Raw genomic sequence first — 22017 nt, forward strand, 5'->3', positions numbered from 1 at the left:
ACTGGCGATCTCCCCTTGGTCAAACCTGCGGTAGATTCCACAATGCTGTAGTATGTAGGCATCATGGGTGGAACCTGGGTATCAGGCACACATGTCCACAATCTCCCCCTGAGCATCATGCGCAACCTGCATATTCATAGAGTGGAATGCTTTTCTATTCCTATAGGTGGCTTCAGGGTGTCTGAGTGCGACCTGTGTGCGTCGATTATGACAGTGACTGAGGGGAAGAGAGCTATGCCGTAGAACTGAGCGATGCTGTTCTGCAGGGCCTGGGTGAAGTGGGAAGGCGATGTAGTCTGAGGTATGGGTAAGGAAGGCATCAAGGAACTTGGTGAGGCAGTTTGAAATGGCGGGCTGGGTCAGGCCCGTGTTCGCAAATAGGACAGACTGGAAGCTACCAGTGGCCAGAAAAGCAAGGGAGGCGGTGACATTCATGTGAATAGGGATGTGATTGTTCCCAGCACCAACAAACACCATTCGGCACTCAATCTCTTACCACCAGCATGCGGTACCCTGTCAAAATGGCCCCCGACATAATAGCACCAACAAGAATGGTGTTGAAAAACCGCAGAAGCCACACCTTAATTGCTAAACATATTATTGTTGATGCAAGCTTCACATACCAAGCTACTAGGATATGGAATTCCCTACCAAAGTCACTCAGATATGTTACTGACTAATTGAAATTTCTTAAATTGTTGAATTTCTTGCCACTGATGGTGATTGTTATTATTTTACTTAATTTATTATTTCAAAATGAGTCATCTTGGATGATTTTATCTATGGAGGAGTGGCCTAGTGGTTAGGGTGGTGGACTTTGGTCCTGGGGAACTGAGGTTGATTCCCACTTCAGGCACAGGCAGCTCCTTGTGCCCCATGTAAGCCGCATTGAGCCTGCCATGAGTGGGAAAGCGCGGGGTACAAATGTAACAAAAATAAAATAGATACTATTGGAGATTCTACATGGAATGTTGCTACTATTGGAGATTCTACATGGAATGTTGCTATTCCACTAGCAACATTCCATGGGGCTTCTGTTTCTGTGAGTCTGACGTCCTGCACGTATGTGCAGGACGTCAGACTCACAGAAGCAGAAGCCTGCGCGGCCACATTGGTGATCTGCAAGGGCTGACTTCTACATGGAATGTTGCTAGTGGAATAGCTCAAATAGTTGCAACAGTGGAGGAGTGGCCTAGTGGTTAGGGTGGTGGACTTTGGTCCTGAGGAATTGAGTTTGATTCCCACTTCAGGCACAGGCAGCTCCTTGTGACTCTGGGCAACTCACTTAACCCTCCATTGCCCCATGTAAGCCGCATTGAGCCTGCCATGAGTGGGAAAGCGCGGGGTACAAATGTAACAAAAATAAAATAGCCCCTTCAAAAAAAGCCCCTGACATAATAGCCACTGTCAAAACGGCCTGCCCACAATATAGCGCTTGACAAATTAGCCCCCCCCCCCCCGACAAAAGGCCCGATCAGGCTGCCCAGAATATGGTATTGCATTTTTTTTCCTAATAATCTTACCTTGCCAAATAGGATAAGGTTGGTAAGACTATGAAAATGATGGCAATATTGTTTTTTTTAATTAGTATGTTGATGGAACAATAGTTTCCTTAAACAGCAGAACAGATCATGAATACCAGTTGGTAGCTATAGAATTTTGTTTATTTATATATGCTTTATACAATGCAATGCTGATAGGAGCCTTTATCAGTGAAGATTTCACTTGTAGTTTATCACCTTTTTTGTGATGTCTTATTTTTTTCTAGGGGGCTATATTGTTAAGGGGGCTATTTTGTGGGAGGGGCCATTTTGTCTAGGGCTATTTTTTTAGAGGCTGATTTGTCAAGGCCTATTTTGTTACAAGGCTGTTTTGTTGGGGCTATTTTGTCAGGGTGCCCCAGCATGCAGTCCTTATATACACAGCAGCAGAAATCACTCACTCCCCCACCACTGACAAACAATGCAGTCACACACAGCAGCAGCAGCACACAGCAATCACTCTCAGCAACAGCAAACACTCGTACCACACCCACTAAGCACTCACTCTTTCAGCAGCAACCAACAGTCCTCACACACACAGCAGCAGCACACAGGATGAACAGAGCAACAAGGATAAACAGAAGCTAAACAGGTAAGGCCACAGGTGGGCTTGGGTGGGCCAGGGCCCACCCATTTATGGCTCAGGCCCACCCAACAGTAGCACATGTTTAGTGGTAATTGGTGGGAATCCCAAGCTCCGCCAGCTGAAGATTTCCCCCTGATGGTAACGAAAACGCTACTCTCCGTGACACCAGCACCTGCGCATGCTCAGTTTTCAGTGCATGCCTGCTGCCAAGGTGGAAAGAAGCGTTTTTCCACCAGCTGAGGTAATTTTTTTTGGAGGGGAGGGGGAGAACACTTGGTGCCCACCCAATTCTTGCCTAGGCCCGCCCAAAATCTGTTGTCTGGCTACGCCCCTGAGGTAAGGTGGTATAATGGGAGGTGTGCGGGCTGGGGGACAGTGAGTGTTGGGGGGGAAGGGGGCAAGATACAGAGAAAGGTATGGTTGAGGCAGAGGAGGTGAGACACAGAGGAGGGAAGGCAGGGAATGTAAGGGTGACAAGGTTCAGACTAGGGCAAACAGATAAAGGATAACACAGCAGTCAACAACTCTTTCTCAACAACCAATGCTCCTAGCTCTCCACTCTCCAACTCCACAAAATCGCAAATCGGTCCAAAGACAAGTTGACTCCTATCTTAAATGCTTTCAATGCAGGTCTGATTGCAGGAGTTTTCTTTCCACCAGTAGGAAATTGTTTTGCTATCCATTATGGTCTGTAGACGTTCATTCCACAAGATGGCCCGGGCCAGTGGAGTTTTTTGCCCAATGATAGAACCGCTGCGTGAGTTATTCTATAAACATTGCATAACCACGCACTAAACCACCAGAGCCTCTGGGTCCCCTAGAGTCTCTGGGCCCCCAGATACTGCCCGGTTGCCCAAAAGGTCAGTCCGCCTCTGCCCACAGAAATTAAGCCCTGGAGATGATTCAAATATTTGAACAGCGTATTCCAGCTTCACCTTGCAATCAGAGCACAAAAATGTGAATACTATGTATAAAACTCTGAATTCTATTAGATATTTGATTAAGAGCCAGTAAAAGTCAATCAGCAGTGAAAACATATGCTCATACTTCCCAAAAACCAGCAATAATTTGAGTGGCTGTGATCTGTATCAGCTGCTAGAGACTTGCCAAGAAGTACTGCAGCTGCCGCAGGTGATGGAACTCCTCTTGACGACAGCCGTGAAGAGCTCTCGCTTTCTCAGTCTGATATGTTGCTTTTTAAAAAGCAATTGAAAACTCACCTTCTTTTTATAGAGACTCACTTTGATATGTATTGTACAGTGGCGTAGCCAGATGGCTAATTTTGGGTGAGCCTGAGCTCAAGGTGGGTGGGCATGGAATTCACCCTCCCTGGCCCCCCTCTGGTTGGCTGCTCTCTCCACTCCTTCCCGCCCACAAACCCCAAATATTAAATACTTGAACTGGTGGGGATCCCCAAACCCTGCCAACTGAAGATTTCCTCCTCCTCCTCCTCAAGCAGCCAGCACTCTTCCAACTGGCAGCCGGCAGCAGTTGCCTCACACTGATGCTGCTGTCCAGGCTGTGCATGCTCAGTGCTTTTGCATGTGTGAAAACTGAGCATGTGCAGAAGGGCTGATCTCAGCGACAGCTCAAGGCAAGTGTTGCTGGCTGACATTTGGATGAGCACTGGCTGCTTAAGGAGACAAAATCTTCAGCTGCAAAGGTTTGAGGATCCCCACCAGCCACAGCAAGAGTTTCACAAGTTTGGGTGGGCCCGAGTCCAAAGTGGGTGGGCCCCGGCCCACCCAGGCCCACCTGTGGCTACGCCACTGGTATTGTATGCTCTGGGTGTAGCCTTGCTACTATGGGCTTTTTTTTTTTCCTGATCTGAATGCTTGTGTCTTTTGCAAGTGTGGAGAATTGGTTCAGGTGCAGACTGGCCATCGTCAGTTTGTTTTTGTCCATTTCATCCCTGTAAAATTGAACCTGACCCTTCACCTTGCTGCCTTCCCAGTTCATCAGCTGCAGCAGCGGCAGAAACAACGCAAAGACTCATGGCACCATTTTACCGCATGCACCGCTGCTAGAACTGCTGGTTATTCCTCCCTCTGATGTAACCGGCAGAGCTGTCAGAAGCGCATTCAGGAAAATGGTTCCACCGCCATCTTGTTTCTGCTGCTGATACAGCAGCTGCAGACCACGACCTGGAAAGGCAGCAAGGTGAGCTGTGGTGGGGGGGGGGGGGGGGGGGAGGGGAGGGAAGAAAGAGAAAGGGGGCAATGCTAGATGCTGAATGAGGGGAAGAGAGACAGAGACATTCTGATGCTGGATATGGGGGGGCAGGGAGATATCGGGTGATGCAGGCCTGGGGAAGGGGAGATAGGGGGACATAGAGGTGATGCTGACCTGTGGGGTGGGGGAGACAGAGAGAGAGATGGGTGATGCTGACCTGGGGGTGAGGAAGACAAAGACAGTTGAGTGCTGCTGACCTATGGGGGTGGGGAGACAGAGAATCAAAGAGTTGATGGCTGCATAGGAGGGGAAGAATGAGAGAGAAAGAGAGACATATACACAGAGGAGACGGCTGCATGGCAGAGAGAAGGAAGAGAGAGTGAGAGAGGAGACCCTGGCAAGAGGATTAAGAGAATATAAAGCACAGCCAAAAAACAGATACTGAGACCAACATGATTAGAAAAATATAACCCAGTGAGAGACTGCCAAAGCAGAAGAACACTGAAATCCCACGAGGACAGACAGACTAATAAGGATAGTGGGAAGTAGACCAGGCTATCCAAGAACGTTTATTTCAGAGACTCAACACAGACCTGTGTTTCAGCAGTGAGTCCATTTCAGGAGTCTTCATATGAATATATGTAAATCACAAATGGGCAATCGCTAGTTGGTACAATGTGTAAAAAAAATGGTCTTAAAAAAAGACCTTTATGAGGACCATGCAATGAAAGTGACAGCAAGCTCTCAGTGCGCTTATTAACTGAACAAAAGGACATCTTCTAGCAGGCTCAATAGGTCTGTGTATACAAATAGAGAAAGTAACAGATACAAATATGGAGAAGTTAACATTTCAGCATAGTTGTTTTCTCTATGTTTAAAGTAAAACAAATAAAGTAAAGGGACATTTTTTATGCTTCTTTCACCCACAATTTTCCAATTAAATATGTTGAAAGAAATTGTGAAGCAGACATTCTCTTGCAAACATATTTTGAAGGTTTTTTATAGCTATTTTCACTTTTGCTATTATTATTATACATGGCACATAACACAAAGATTTGTCTGGTATATCTGGAGAACTGAAGCTTCATCAAGAAGCTTAGGAATTATCCAGGTATCTGCGAGTCTGCTGTTGTCAAATCTAAAATTTGAACCAATGTGATACACATTTAGGCCAAAATTCTACATAGGTTGCTGATAAATCAGTGCCCATAAAATTTTGTGCTAAATGCTATTCTATAAACGGCAGTCAGAGCTGGGAGCACCATTTACGGAATAGTGATTAGCACCAGGATCCATGCCGAATATTGGGCACGAGGATGTACACCAATTGAAACCTGGTATAATTCTTTGCGCCTAAATTAGGCACAGATCTCCCTTATTTTGTAAAACTGCAAGCAAATCGCAGGAACGTACCTGGTCCGCCCATGCCCTTCCCATGGCCACACCCCCTTGTAGATCTGTGTTCTAAATATGGCAATCTAGTTTAGGATGGGCCAGAAATGACGTCAACAGCAACTTCAGTAGCTGGAACTGAGGGTCTGGGTTATGCAAATGACAAGACAGATTCGGATAGGCTGGAGTGGGCTTTGATGGGAACTCCAGTAGTTGGATCATAAGGACTGGGTTAGGTGGACTTCTACAGTCTATGACCAAGAAAAGCCAAAGAAAGACCATGATCAAGTGTATAATATCACATTCATTGTTGATTTAATCATGAATTGATAATGAGTGTGACTGTTGCTTCATGTTTTTCAAATTGCTGAGGTCAGCTCATAAATTCTTGACTTTCCTTTCAAGTTACATTTTCCATTTGGGGGTTTGAGTTTGCTGATTTGTTTCTGTAAATTCATTGGTTTGTTTCAATTGCTGCTGTTGCCATATTGGCATCCTTCAAAATCTTCAGCAATTCTTTTCTAGTCTTTTTCGGGGGGGGGGGGCAGTCTTTACTTTTCCATCATATTTTCCATGAACTTTGCAATCTTTCCCTTTAATTCTATTTGTCTCTGAGTAAGCTGGAGCTCATCACTATTATTATTATTATTATTACTGTTTTTCTTGCAGGACTCCATATTGGGTTAGATTCTATAGATGGTGCCTGAAATATCCACGCAGAATAAATTTCCACCAAAGCGTATTCTATAAGCGGTGCATGGTATACAGAATACGCCTAGTTGATATCCCAGCGCCTAGAACTACGTGCATCCATTTACACCAAGGAAAATGTAGCATAAATACCAGTGCGTAGATTTAGGCACAGGGGGCATATTCTATAACAGTGCATGTAAATTTTTGGAATGCCCATGAAACACCCATTTCCCTGCCCATAACCATGCCCCTTTTTGGCTCCACACATTAGAATTTAGGCGCTATGTGTTACAGGATACGTTTAGTGAGTTATGCACGTAAATTCTAATTATTGCCAATTAGTACTCATTATTGCTTGCTAAGTGCTGTTAAAATGCTGATTGGCTTGTTAAGCCAATTAAGTCACATGTGTTGTTATAGAATAAGATTGGATTTTGGCGCGGAATGCTAGGCGTGCTATATAGAATGTGCCTTCAAAGCAGTGTCAGTCAAACTATTGTAAACCACTTTGGACTCTAGGGTGTTAGCGGTATAGAAGTATAATGTAATCTGATATAATGAAAGGGTGGAAGCTGGAGGGAAGAATAAGAATGAGAGTTTAAAGAGGCACTTCATCCCCCAGAAGAGTCCAGTAAGGAGGAACATGTAGCTACAGAGTGAAGGGTCTCACACCCCGGGGCACATCAGGCTAAAGAAGACCAGTGAAGAGGCTGGCAGTGGGGTTTGTTCCCAAAAGTAAAAAGCCAAGAGGTCATGTAGGCCTGAAAATCAGCTGAACCCCAGAGCACAATGTACTTTAAGGAGGAGAAAGGTGGGATCATTGGGGAAAACTCATCCTGTCCTCATGGAGAAATAAAGAGAGATCACCCAATATCCAAAATGATTTAAGCATGCAGGAGAGAATTCTGTCTGCTTAAATCACTCAGGGATGCCCAACTTCCGACATTTAGTGGCACTTAAGCAGGCAGTGCTGCTGAATATCGGCTCTGACCGGCCAACAAAAGTAGGCAGGTCATAGAGGGGACATGGGACAGTGTTAGGGAGGAGCCAGCATTCATGTAGGTGTCGGCAACATTCAGTGCAGTAGTACCGCAAGGGGGGAAGGTTGGAGGGATTGCTCTTCCAGGGGATTGAAAGGGGAGATCATTTTGGGGCGAGAGGGATTAGAAGGGGCCTGATGTTTCGGTGTTTGTGGGGGATCAGAAAGCTTGGTAGGGATTTTAGGGCCCCTTTTACTATCCCGCGTAGGCGCTTAAGCGCGCTCAAAGCACACTAAATTGGAGTTACCCTTGCGGTAATTTCAATTTTGACACATGACCGCTATGCCTGTCTGAAGAAATCTGACGTGCGTAGGTCATTATCGCTCAAATTCTTTACCGCTAGGTCTGTGGCTGGCGGTATGGTCTCAGACCCGAAATGGACGCGTGGCAATTTTGATTTTGTCACACGACCATTTTCGGCAAAAAAAAAATTTTTTTTTTGCAGGTGCGCTGAAAAATGGATCTGCGTTCACCCAAAACTCACGCCTACAGTACTGCAAGCTATTTTTCAGTGCACCTTTGTAAAAGGACTCCTTAAAGTTATGCAGTAGCTCCAGATTGACCTGAGATAAGCCTGTGTTGACCTTACCGCTTCTTTGTAAAAGGGCTCCTTAAATAGATTTGCAAACAGATTCAATGAAGCTCCATATAACACGGGTCTTTCATGAATCTACTGGATTATTTTATTTTGTTATTTTATTTTTAAAACATTTTGGTCAGTTGATGCTGTATACTGAAACAGTCACAAAAATCTTCGTTACAATCCACTCAAAATGCACATCAGATATCCTCATGCTTGCTTCGGAGTTCTTCCCATCCTCAACTCAGGGATCTTGATAGAGTATGTAGACATTGTTGGGCATGAGGCAGGTTGCAATGTTCAAGTTCCCCTTGAACTGTTTTCTGCTTCCAGACATCAACGCTTTGCCTGTTAAAATTTCCAACAGAATGGCTGGCATGATTTTTGAGCATGACTCCTTAAGGGCCCCTTTTATTAAGCCACGTAAGCGCCTACATGCACCAAATTGGAGTTACTGCCCGGTTACCACATGGCCCTTGTGGTAATTTCAATTTTGGCGCAAGTCCGCCATGCGCGTCTGAAAAATATTTTTTATTTTCTGGTGCACATAACGGATGCGCGCCAAGTGGCATTTGACACACATAGGTCATTACCGCCCATTCTTTAACGCTAGGTCTATGGCTGGCAGTAAGGTCTCAGACCCAAAATGGATGTGCGGCAAAATCAAATATCTTTTAAAAAAAGGAGATAAACCCGTCCAGGATCATAAACCATATCATTTCAATTCATATTTTCCACTTATCACTTGCTATTATTTATCTTCGTCTCTGCAACTGATTTGTATTTCAATTACCATATACACATTTGAAATGATACCCGTAATTCAGTTCTCACTAACCATTTGGTGTACACTTCTAAACTAGACCCATTATTTTAAATCTTTACCTTTTATTTTTCATTCTTCTTTTTTACTATTTTACTACATACCGAGAGAAGATTATACACAAAATTGGTACAATAATTTTATATATATATTTATTTCCTTTATTTTTACTCATACACACCTATATAAACAATACATGTCTATGTATAGAATCACGTATACAAAGATTGATTTTTTTCTTTGTTCGCATTTGATTAGCTCATTAATTTGTATTTTTATAAGTATTTTATTGTGCATATATATATATATATATATATATATATATATATATATAATTTTTTAATATTTGAGTTTCCTGTTTTATTTGTAATTCTGTTTGCATGTTGTATTTTTTAATTATGTATACGTTTTTAATTATGTATACGTGTATATACGTATTTTGTAGACTCCTGATGCAGGCCTAATGGCCAAAACACAACGTTTGTGTCGAGTCTTTTTTCATCAATAAACAACTGTTTTAAGAATTCACTTGTCCAGTTTTTGGTTTCCCTTGGTCAAACATCCCACTTTCTTCTATACCTGTTTCTCTCATGTTCGAGTTCTCCGCCTGCGGCAGATTTTCTTGGCAAAATCAAAATTGCCACACGTCCATTTTCTGCAAAAATTTTAAAAAAGGCCTTTTTTACAGGCGCGTTGAAAAATGGATTGGCGCGCACCCAAAACCCGCGCCTACACTACCGCAAGCCATTTTTTCAGCGCACCTTTGTAAAAGGACCTGAACTTCAATTAGGATACTAATTTACACGAAATCCCACAAAACAAGAAAGTTTTTCCGCCTATGTGCTCACTCATTCAGAAAAATATACAAAGTGGTTCTTTAGTGCTATTCTGTGATAGCTCTCGAATTTGATCGCTTTATTTACTTTGCTGTGTGCTGAAGCTCTACTATCCAATTAAAGATGCATTTGGTAAATGTCTCTTTTTCAGTAGGGAGAAAATAAACACCAGTGAGAATCCAAACTGAAAATTAAATGCAAATAGCAGTAATACCTCGAAAGGGCCCTTAGCCTCACTTCTCAGATCAAAGACCATGACGGAAGTAAACAAGGAAATTAACTGAGATTCAGTGACTGACTTGTCACCAGTGAGTTCTCTGAAAACAGGATAAATGCACAAATGCATTGGCCACTTCTATTTGCCGCCCTAGAACTAACCTATGTGAATTATTCATCTTAAAATATTCATGCTAGCACAGCGGCAAAAAGATATTTCGGCTCTGCAGATAATATTTGATTGTTTCTGATCATTTTTATTATGTTTGTTTTATTGTATTAATGTTTTATGTTATTGAAATGATTATGTATGCACCTAAATTTTTCGGGTACAGCAGAATATAAATTATTTTAGAAATTAATAATTGAAATCCAGCTGTTGATTAGAAGACAACACCACACAACACATACCATACTGAAAAGGAAAAATACATACAAGTACTGAGAAGACTGCTAGCAACAACTCTAAAGGATTAACATCATACCCAACCTATTCTGATTTAGGAGTAAGGTTCATTTCTATGAAAGCTTGCACAAAGCTAATCCTGGCTCTTCTCTCAAGCCTTTAATACATAGAGTGACTGACTATACACTCATTCTGCACCTGGACTAGCCGGTAACATACTGTAACTTAGATCAGTTGCTTATCTCTTGCTTAACTATACAACGAACTTGCCTTGAGTTTAACTAACCATCAAATTATCCCAACTCACTCTGTACCACGCATCTTGTTCCCATCATATATCTGGTCTTAGTCCCTCAGCTATATGGTAAGCTGTATTGTAGAAAATCTTTAGCATCATATCTATGTCAGTTGAATGTTCTAATGCATGCTTATTAGGTGTATCATTAGTATTATGCTACATTGTATTATATCTCTGGTATTTGAATTCCAGTGCTGTTAAATGTGCATCATTTTGATACTGTTTCACGGTAGTTCTATTATTAGGATTCAATTTACTGTTTTCAAGTTTACCTTGTTTATTGTACTTACTTTATTCTTGGTTATTTTACTATTGTTATGCTGTTAACAAAATTGTAAGTTTTATGTTAAACTGCACCTGCTGTACACCACCTTGGGTGAATCTCTTCATAAAGGTGGTTAATAAATCCCAATAAATAAATACATGAACACATAAATAATCCACTTGGAAATGCTGCCCCTGAGAGAAAATCAACATAGTAGCAAAGGAGAAAAACCCAAGTGTATTGCTGATAGAAGCATCAATGCAATCAACTATTATATATAGGTTATGGAAGATGCCACTAGCTTGATTAAAAGAACTTCCAAATTCACCTTGAAATTTTTCGTCTATGCGCAAGCCATTTATGTGATCAGCAGCGGGTGAACTACATATTGGATTTCTTTTTTTTTTTTTCATTTTGGCAGACTGTGGAATGCTTAAACTCTGGCCATTCAAGTTGCTGAAAGGATTGAATCTAGTCAGCTGATATTCAAAACAATTTAACTGGGTGTGCCAGCACTGCAGTACTTTAAAAATGGCTGCCGAGACCCGTGAGACTACCATGGTAAGTTTAGGTAGCCATTTTGAAAAAACGGTGATGCCGGTGCTTCCAGGATGGTATTTTTGAACAGCATGTTTTGTGTCCTGTAGAATTTTTAGTCTATTCGATTCAAGACTCTCCTTAATATACAATGCTACCCCTGCACCAATTCGATCAAACCTATCACTGCAATATAATTTGTATCCTTTTATGACAGTTTTCCATTGGTTATCCTCCTTCCACCAGGTCTCAGAAATGCCTATTATATCTATTTTTTCATTTAGTACAATATATTCTAACTTTCCCATTTTATCTCTTAGGTTTCTGGCATTTGCAAATAGACATTTCAAACTATGTTTGTTGTTCCTATTGACATCTTGCTCAGCAGTTGACAGTGATAATGTGCAACCTTGAAAATCTGCTTTTTATTTAAAGACACCTGGGGGGCATTTTCGAAAGAAATGTCTAAGTTGGAATTTGGACGTCTTTGTAAAACATCCAAATTCGGAGGCGGGGAAAAGGTCATTTTCAAAAAAAGATGGACGTCCGTCTTTGTTTTCGAAAATACCATGAACGTCCTTGGATTTGGATGTCTTTGATTTTCGGCCATTTTCGAACACAAAGACGTCCAAGTCTAAAACGTCCAAATTCAAGCCATTTGGACGTGGGAGGAGCCAGCATTTGTAGTACACTGGTCCCCCTGACATGTCAGGACAGCAATCGGGCACCCTAGGGGGTACTGCAGTGGACTTCATAGAATGCTCCCAAAACCCACTACCCCCAACTGTACACCACTACCATAGCTCTTACGGGTGAAGGAAGGCACCTATATGTGGGTACAGAGGGTTTCTGGTGGGTTTTGGAGGGCTCGCTGTTTCCTCCACAAATGCAACAGGTATGGGGGGTATGGGCCTGGGTCCACCTGTCTGAATTGCACTGCACCCACTAAAACTGCTCCAGGGACCTGCATGTGCTGTCATAGACCTGAGTATGACATCTGAGGCTGGTAAGTAATATTTTTAATGATGTTTTTTGAGGGTGGGAGGGGGTTAGTGACCACTGGGGGAGTAAGGGGAGGTCAACCCCAATTCTCTCCAGTGGTCATCTGGTCATTTTGGGCACCTTTGTGTGCATTATTCATAATAAAAACAGGTCTGGGTGAAAACGTCCAAGTTTTAGTGCTGGACATCTTTGCTTTTTTCCATTATGGCTCAAAGACGTCCAAGTCTTAGGAACGTCCAAGTCCCACCTTGACCATGCCTCCAGTACGCCCCCTTGAGATTTGGACGTCCTTGTGACGGACTTCCGATAAAGACGTCCAAAATCGGGTTTCAGTTATACCGATTTGGAAGTCTCTGGGAGATGGACGTCCCAGTGCTGATTTATGTCACTTTTTGGACGTCCATCTCTGTCGAAAATGAGCCTGCTGGTCCACTATGCTCTCTATTGCAACCTTGCTATCAGGATGCCCTATCTTCTCTCTTTGGTGATATCTTTGAAAGATACCTTATTACGAACCACGCGCTTTTGAGTGACTGTTGGCCTTCCCCCAGTTTCTAGTTTTTAAATGCCGATGCCAGCAACTTGGGCCCACCCTGGTTAATGTGGAGCCCATCCTTGCCCAGTTCCAAAGAAATCTAAAACCCTCCTCCCTGCACCATCGTCTCATCCACACATTGAGACTCCGGAGCTTTCTACCTAGGAGCCTAAATTTGACTTCCAGAACCTCTCTCCCAAATTTTCCTATGTCATTGGTACCTACATGTACGAAGACAGCTGGCGCCTCCCCAGAACTATCTAAAATCCTATCTAGGTGATACGTGAGGTCTGCCACTTTTGCACCAGACAGACAAATCACCAGGCGATCCTCATGTCCACCAGCCACCCAGCTATCTATATGCCTAATAATTGAATCACCAACTACAACAGCCGTCATAACTCTTCCCTCCCTTAAACTGAAGCATAACCTCTATGGGAAAAGTTTCTACCTCTAGAAAAAGTTTCAGTTTAAAACTATGGGAAAAGGGTTGTACACTATGGAAGCGTTAATAATGCTTACTTCTCTCTCTCTTTTTTTTTCTTTATTTCCCTAAGACTGAACTAGGCTATTACTACTGTGGTACAAAGTTCAAGTTTTCAAACTAGGTGGAAAAGTGTATACAGAGTAGTTGATAAAGTTTGCTTTTTCTTTTCTTTTTTATTCTGCCTATCAATAACCTACAATTCCTCCTTTAAACCCCAATCATTAAGTCCCTAAAGCACAGAGCAAAATAATGTTCTCTTACCAGAGAAATGCCTTCTTCTCTCAGAACTTCTCAGAAAGAAAGTTAAGTGTGGATCTGGCTGCATGCAATTCAAGCATAAAGGACATGTTGTGTTTAGGGGGAAGTAACTAAGCAGGGCATGGGTGGAGAATGGGCATGGAGAGTACACTGCAATTAGCAATTGCCCAGCTAGTGTGGGTCCACATGGTCCCTCCAAAATAGGAGACGCTGACCCCTGGAGTTATTTTTGCAGTATTTTCATCCAATTAGTAGAATTATCAGTTTCTATATTTGATTTTGGTTTTCTCTGTGGTCACTATAAAATTTAAGAATTTAAATTCTGCCTTTTCAATTAAAAGAAGGAACAAGGGCCCTGTTTACTAAGGTGCATTAGTGTTTATAGCGCACCTACACTTAGCGTGAGCGCTAACCATGTAGACGCCAACAGGGATATTGTAGGCACGTACATGGTTAACGTGCATACATGGTTAAAGTGCGTTAAAAACGTTAACATGCCTATAACGCTGCTTAGTAAACAGGACCCAAAGTGAAGCATAATAAAATATATAACATAACATAAACATAATAACAAATAATCCATACAAAATAAAACATCACTAGCATGACATATAAAAATCACAGTAAAACAAATATAAAATCATCCTGAGAGTCAGTGTAAAGACCAAGTTCACACACATCAGCTTTCTAACATTTTGACTCTACGTTTTCATGATGCAACCTCAAAAACTTACCCCTGTCTTTTCATCAAAGATTTTGATTCCTCCAAAGGAGATTGTTAGAAATACTTTCTGCTTGTGTTCTCCTTTTGAGCGTGCAGCAGCAGCAGTTCCCTGTTGAGAAAAAGATCGGTTTGGGGTTGTTTCTACATTTCTTATTGTTACTTTTCTGGAAGAATGTGTTGTTCTGAAAGTCCTAATCATTCAATTTACAAGTCCAAAAGGTCATCCATCATAACTGTAATATGGCTTAAAATTCTACTTATCCTATACAATGCATATACAATAGACAGTATTTCATATGTAGATTCAATAAAAGTGTTCACTTGTCTGCTTAGGAAACAACAATATTAACCTTGTTACTCACAAATATGGATTTCATCTCTACTTCTGTGCTAAATAGATATTGATATTCCTTCACAAAATACAGTTGACGGTCTGCACCTTGATCCTTAACTACGGAATGGACAGGAACTCCTTGCCTGAAAAGTACTGTAAGTTAGGCCATTGTTTCCCAATTCTTTCCTAGAGGCATATCTAATCAGTCAGATTTTCAGTACTGCAGTAATGAATTACACATGGGATAGATCTGCATATATCGGGGGGGGGGGGGGGGGGGGGGGAGGGACCCAGTGTATGCAGATCCACAACATACATATTCATTATTGATATCCTGAAAACTCCCAAGATGAGGGTAGGGAAATAGTAACCTATGCTGGTGGCTTTGTCCAACAAAAGAAAAATACCTCTAGTATCAATGATGCTTTCCATCACGAGAGTCACTGTTAGTGTGAATGATAGGAAGAGATTCTAACACAAAGGAGGTAATTCTAGAAAATGGGCTCTATGACTAGAATAATGATACATATGTCTATATGTATCCAGATATAAGGAAACAACAGGGCAGTCTATCTGCAAAATCCAAGATGGCAACAAGAAGAGCAGAACAGGCAAAGAAAGGTCAAGAGTAAGTTTATGAATGGTTAATAAACCAACAATGCCCGGCACTGGAATTTTGGCATTTATGCATATATCTGGATACAACATAAATACATTCATATTAATAACACATAAAAGAAAAGAAAATAATATTTAGTATTATAGATGGATATTGTGGATTATGGGGCCCTTTTACTAAGCTGCATAGGCGCCTACTCGCGTCCAATGTGCGTCAGTTTTGAATTACTTCCCGGCTACCACGTGGCCCTTGCGGTAATTTCATTTTTGACATGCTTCCACTGCACATGCCAGAAAATATTTTTTATTTTCTGGCGCACGGGCGGTAATTGGCATTTTCCGTGCATAGACCATTACCACTCAGTTACTGCGTGAGACCTTACAGCGTGCTTGTCTGACATTGCTGTCTGGATGTCTCAACGCCACCTGAAATTAAATATGTCCAAAACCGAGCTTCTCATTTCCCCCCCCCCCCCCCCCCAAACCCACCTCCCCGCTCCCCCCATTTTCTATTTCTGTTGATGGCTCTCTCATTCTCCCTGTCTCCTCAGCTCGAAACCTTGGGGTCATCTTTGACTCTTCTCTCTCCTTCTCTGCTCATATCCAGCAGATTGCCAAGACCTGTCGTTTCTTTCTTTACAACATCCGTAAAATCTGCCCCTTTCTTTCCGAGCACTCTACCAAAACCCTCATCCACACCCTTGTCACCTCTCGTTTAGACTACTGCAATCTGCTTCTTGCTGGCCTCCCACTTAGTCACCTCTCCCCTCTCCAGTCGGTTCAAAACTCTGCTGCCCGTCTTGTCTTCCGCCAGGGTTGCTTTACTCATACTACCCCTCTCCTCAAGACCCTTCACTGGCTCCCTATCCGTTTTCGCATCCTGTTCAAACTTCTTCTACTAACCTATAAATGTACTCACTCTGCTGCTCCCCAGTATCTCTCCACACTCGTCCTTCCCTACACCCCTTCCCGTGCACTCCGCTCCATGGATAAATCCTTCTTATCTGTTCCCTTCTCCACTACTGCCAACTCCAGACTTCGCGCCTTCTGTCTCGCTGCACCCTTCGCCTGGAATAAACTTCCTGAGCCCCTACGTCTTGCCCCATCCTTGGCCACCTTTAAATCTAGACTGAAAGCCCACCTCTTTAACATTGCTTTTGACTCATAATCACTTGTAACCACTCGCCTCCACCTACCCTCCTCTCTTCCTTCCCATTCACATTAATTGATTTGATTTGCTTACTTTATTTATTTTTTGTCTATTAGATTGTAAGCTCTTTGAGCAGGGACTGTCTTTGTTCTATGTTTGTGCAGCGCTGCGTACGCCTTGTAGCGCTATAGAAATGCTAAATAGTAGTAATAGTAGTAGTAGTAGGTCAATGGCTGGCGGTAAGGTCTGAGACCCAAAATTTTGCTGCAAGTCCATTGTCAGCAAAAATTTTAAAAAGGCATTTTTTTACAGATGCGCTGAAAAATGATTCTGCCCGCGCCAAAAATACATGTCTACACTACCGCAGGCCATTTCTCAGTGCACCTTTGTAAACGGGCCCCTATAACTTTATATAGTTTCCTTTTATTATCTGCCTTGGTGTTTTATTACTTCTGTGTGTCATGGTTCTATATATATATTTTTTAATATTATATATTGTTTATTTTTTATTTTGTGTTATTAATATGAATGTATTTATGTTGTATCCAGATATATGCATAGATGCCAAAATTCTGTTTCTGCAGGATTCTGTAAATGTGCACATATTATACCTAGCTTGTATTTTACAGGTAGGTGTGCATAAGAGTGGAGGCTGTGTTAGACTCTCACACATGTAACTTATATAATGCCATAAGTTATGCACATATCTCCAGAATTTAGGGGAAAAGTTATCAAGGTGCTGTAAAAGGTGAGCTTTTACCAAACCTTCTGCGACCTTCTCGGATCTGACCTTATGACAGAACCTGAAATACGCTTCCTCTTTTACCCCTTTCTGATTTCATCCCTCTTCCAGCCATCATTATACATTCTTCCTTAATTACGACACATTATCCCAATTTATACCCTCTTCCCACTCCCTACCTCTACCGCCTTCCTCCCTTACCCATCTTGCTTAACCGCTTTTTATTGTCTACCTCTTTATATACTATATTCAGCTGTTTTATCCATTTTGTGTTACCTTGTAAACCTGTTATATTTGTAAGCCGCATTGAGCCTGCTAATGGGTGGGAAAGCGCGGGGTATAAATGTAACAATACAATACAATACAATGGACTTAAATACAAAAGCACCTATGCATCAACTTTCTCCTACTCTAGCACTCATCTCTGGAATGAACTGCCTAAACTGCTGAAACCTACTACTGACCACCCTACTTTCAAAAAGCGCCTCAAGACCTTTCTATTTGGCAAAGCGTACGCATCACTCCCGCCAGGCATCTCTACCTTCTGATCTGTCTTACCCGGTGTCACATTACTCACCGCTGCTCTTTCTCTTTACCTCATAAGTACATAAGTAATGCCACACTGGGAAAAGACCAAGGGTCCATCGAGCCCAGCATCCTGTCCACGACAGCGGCCAATCCAGGCCAAGGGCACCTGGCGATCTTCCCAAACGTACAAACACTCTATACAATCAAGCCATTGTGACATCACTAATGAGGTTGGCTCTTATTGGTGGAATGAGCCACTATGACATCACAATAGGTTAAATCACTGCTCTATGTAATAAAAGTGAGCCAAGTAGAGGACATAAGTAATGCCACACTGGGAAAAGACCAAGGGTCCATCGAGCCCAGCATCCTGTCCACGACAGCGGCCAATCCAGGCCAAGGGCACCTGGCAAGCTTCCCAAACGTACAAACATTCTATACAATCAAGCCATTGTGACATCACTAATGAGGTTGGCTCTTATTGGTGGAATGAGCCACTATGACATCACAATAGGTTAAATCACTGCTCTATGTAATAAAAGTGAGCCAAGTAGAGGACATAAGTACATAAGTAATGCCACACTGGGAAAAGACCAAGGGTCCATCGAGCTCAGCATCCAGTCCACGACAGCGGCCAATCCAGGTCAAGGGCACCTGGCAAGCTTCCCAAACGTACAAACATTCTATACATGTTATTCCTGGAATTTTGGATTTTTCCAAGTCCGTTTAGTAGCGGTTTATGGACTTGTCCTTTAGGAAACCGTCCAACCCCTTTTTAAACTCTGCTAAGCTAACCGCCTTCACCACATTCTCCGGCAATGAATTCCAGAGTTTAATTACACGTTGGGTGAAGAAAAATTTTCTCCGATTTGTTTTAAATTTACTACACTTTGTCTTTTCCCCATTATACTTCTAGGACATTAATTGTTTGACCCCTGACTTGCTGTGTTTTTATGTAGATTGTTGTAAGCCACATTGGGCCTGCCCATGGGTGGGAAATTGTGGGATATAAATACTGTAAATAAATACCTTGATTTACCACAGGAGTCAGAAACCTGCAGTATAACAGTCCTGCAGGTTGCTGACTGTGGTGATAAATAAATAATATTGATTGTAAACTACGTTACATGCAGCGTTATTCCAACAGCTTCGCAGCATGGGGTCTCAAAGCCATGGCCCTACACCAGAGCCTAAAGGGCCACTACCATCCCCCCCACCACACACATACACACACTGTCTCAATCAAACCCCTTACCCCCAGAACACATCTCCCATCCCTCAAAGAGTCCCTTATACAGAAGCATAACCCCTAGCGGTTAAAGTGAGGAACGCACTTTCCCCATTATGGAACTGAAATTATGATGTTCCTCAGGTTTCACCCTCATTGCCCATTGTTTTTAATACAGTAATGTCATCTTTGGGAAAATTTTTTTATCTGTGCTGATGACCTCACTGTACTTGTCCCATTGTAATTCAGAACTATCAGCTACTTTTTGTGTTAAGTTAGTTGAAGACTGGGTTTATATACACAGTGGTGGAAATAAGTATTTGATCCCTTGCTGATTTTGTAAGTTTGCCCACTGACAAAGACATGAGCAGCCCATAATTGAAGGGTAGGTTATTGGTAACAGTGAGAGATAGCACATCACAAATTAAATCCGGAAAATCACATTGTGGAAAGTATATGAATTTATTTGCATTCTGCAGAGGGAAATAAGTATTTGATCCCCCACCAACCAGTAAGAGATCTGGCCCCTACAGACCAGGTAGATGCTCCAAATCAACTCCTACCTGCATGACAGACAGCTGTCGGCAATGGTCACCTGTATGAAAGACACCTGTCCACAGACTCAGTGAATCAGTCAGACTCTAACCTCTACAAAATGGCCAAGAGCAAGGAGCTGTCTAAGGATGTCAGGGACAAGATCATACACCTGCACAAGGCTGGAATGGGCTACAAAACCATCAGTAAGACGCTGGGCGAGAAGGAGACAACTGTTGGTGCCATAGTAAGAAAATGGAAGAAGTACAAAATGACTGTCAATCGACAAAGATCTGGGGCTCCACGCAAAATCTCACCTCGTGGGGTATCCTTGATCATGAGGAAGGTTAGAAATCAGCCTACAACTACAAGGGGGGAACTTGTCAATGATCTCAAGGCAGCTGGGACCACTGTCACCACGAAAACCATTGGTAACACATTACGACATAACGGATTGCAATCCTGCAGTGCCCGCAAGGTCCCCCTGCTCCGGAAGGCACATGTGACGGCCCGTCTGAAGTTTGCCAGTGAACACCTGGATGATGCCGAGAGTGATTGGGAGAAGGTGCTGTGGTCAGATGAGACAAAATTGAGCTCTTTGGCATGAACTCAACTCGCCGTGTTTGGAGGAAGAGAAATGCTTCCTATGACCCAAAGAACACCGTCCCCACTGTCAAGCATGGAGGTGGAAATGTTATGTTTTGGGGGTGTTTCTCTGCTAAGGGCACAGGACTACTTCACCGCATCAATGGGAGAATGGATGGGGCCATGTACCGTACAATTCTGAGTGACAACCTCCTTCCCTCCGCCAGGGCCTTAAAAATGGGTCGTGGCTGGGTCTTCCAGCACGACAATGACCCAAAACATACAGCCAAGGCAACAAAGGAGTGGCTCAGGAAGAAGCACATTAGGGTCATGGAGTGGCCTAGCCAGTCACCAGACCTTAATCCCATTGAAAACTTATGGAGGGAGCTGAAGCTGCGAGTTGCCAAGCGACAGCCCAGAACTCTTAATGATTTAGAGATGATCTGCAAAGAGGAGTGGACCAAAATTCCTCCTGACATGTGTGCAAACCTCATCATCAACTACAGAAAACGTCTGACCGCTGTGCTTGCCAACAAGGGTTTTGCCACCAAGTATTAGGTCTTGTTTGCCAGAGGGATTAAATACTTATTTCCCTCTGCAGAATGCAAATAAATTCATATACTTTCCACAATGTGATTTTCCGGATTTAATTTGTGATGTGCTATCTCTCACTGTTACTAATAACCTACCCTTCAATTATGGGCTGCTCATGTCTTTGTCAGTGGGCAAACTTACAAAATCAGCAAGGGATCAAATACTTATTTCCACCACTGTATATATATAGACTTTGCATTGGATGATTATTATAGATTAGTAAAAGCGGCCCATTTCTGGAGCAAATGAAACGGACGCTAGCAAGGTTTTCCTCCCCAACACCCCCCCTTCTCCCTCCCTCCCTCCCTACCTACCTACCGACCCCTTCGTCGTTCTGACGCCATTGCTCCGCCCTCGATGTCATCACGTTTGACGCGAGGGCGGGGCCCCGAGACTTGGCGATTTCGGTGGCTTCACCACCACGAACCCTTCGAACCTGTGTTGAAGGAAGTGACGTCAGTGGCTTGGCTTCACTGACGTCAGTGTCTTCAGAACGTTGAGGATGAGTTTTATTATATAGGATAAGACTACTTTCCCCAATTGAACCAGACATTAAAATATTGAGAGTAGTATTAAATAAGAATCTGTCTTTTGAGCAACATATGACTCAATTAACAAAACATGTGTTCCGTACTTTAAAGAGATTAAGAAAGATTAGATGTTACTTTGAACCTTTGTAATTCATGTTAACTGTTCAGGCTCTTATCTTTTGACCTACAAGTGCATCTACTCCGCAGCTCCTCATTACCTTTCCGCTCTCATCTCTCCCTACACTCCTCCCCGTGAACTCCGTTCGCTGGGTAAATGTCTCCTGTCGTCCCCCTTCTCCCCCACTGCTAACTCCCGGCTCCGTTCCTTCTATCTCGCTGCTCCCTATGCCTGGAATAGTCTCCCTGAGCCAGTACGTCAGGCTCAGTCTCTGGCAGTCTTCAAGTCCAGGCTTAAAGCCCACCTCTTTGCTACTGCTTTTGACTCCTAACCATGACTCTCTTACTCAACACCCTCACTTATCACCCCTACCACTGCAATTTCCCCACCCCTAGCTGTCTGTTCATCTGTCCAATTTAGATTGTAAGCTCTGTTGAGCAGGGACTGTCTTTTCATGTTAATTTGTACAGCACTGCGTAAGTCTAGTAGCGCTATAGAAATGTTTAATAGTAGTAGTAGTAGTAGTAGATTACTGTAACATTCTTTTTGTACACTGCACACAATTAATTTTGAAAAGAAATTGCAGACCTTGCAAAATGTTGCAATCTGTTTGAGTTACTCTCTGCAAGGAAGCTCAAAAGGGTTACACCTTTGTTGGCTACAGC

At 42.7% G+C, this 22017-nt stretch overlaps 1 protein-coding gene across 9 annotated transcripts in view; it reads right to left on the reverse strand.

The window, feature by feature from the left end:
* Window positions 1-22017, reverse strand: part of LOC115472873 (disabled homolog 1-like) — a 610553-nt gene that overhangs the window by 161676 nt on the left and 426860 nt on the right. For all 9 annotated transcript variants that reach the window (XM_030207355.1, XM_030207354.1, XM_030207353.1 and 6 more), the window contains one exon: window positions 14402-14500. In XM_030207355.1, coding sequence (XP_030063215.1) covers window positions 14402-14500 — 99 coding nt within the window. The remainder of the gene's footprint in view (window positions 1-14401; window positions 14501-22017) is intronic.

The sequence above is a fragment of the Microcaecilia unicolor genome, chromosome 6 (genome assembly GCF_901765095.1).
Source record: "Microcaecilia unicolor chromosome 6, aMicUni1.1, whole genome shotgun sequence".
Taxonomy (NCBI): domain Eukaryota; kingdom Metazoa; phylum Chordata; class Amphibia; order Gymnophiona; family Siphonopidae; genus Microcaecilia; species Microcaecilia unicolor.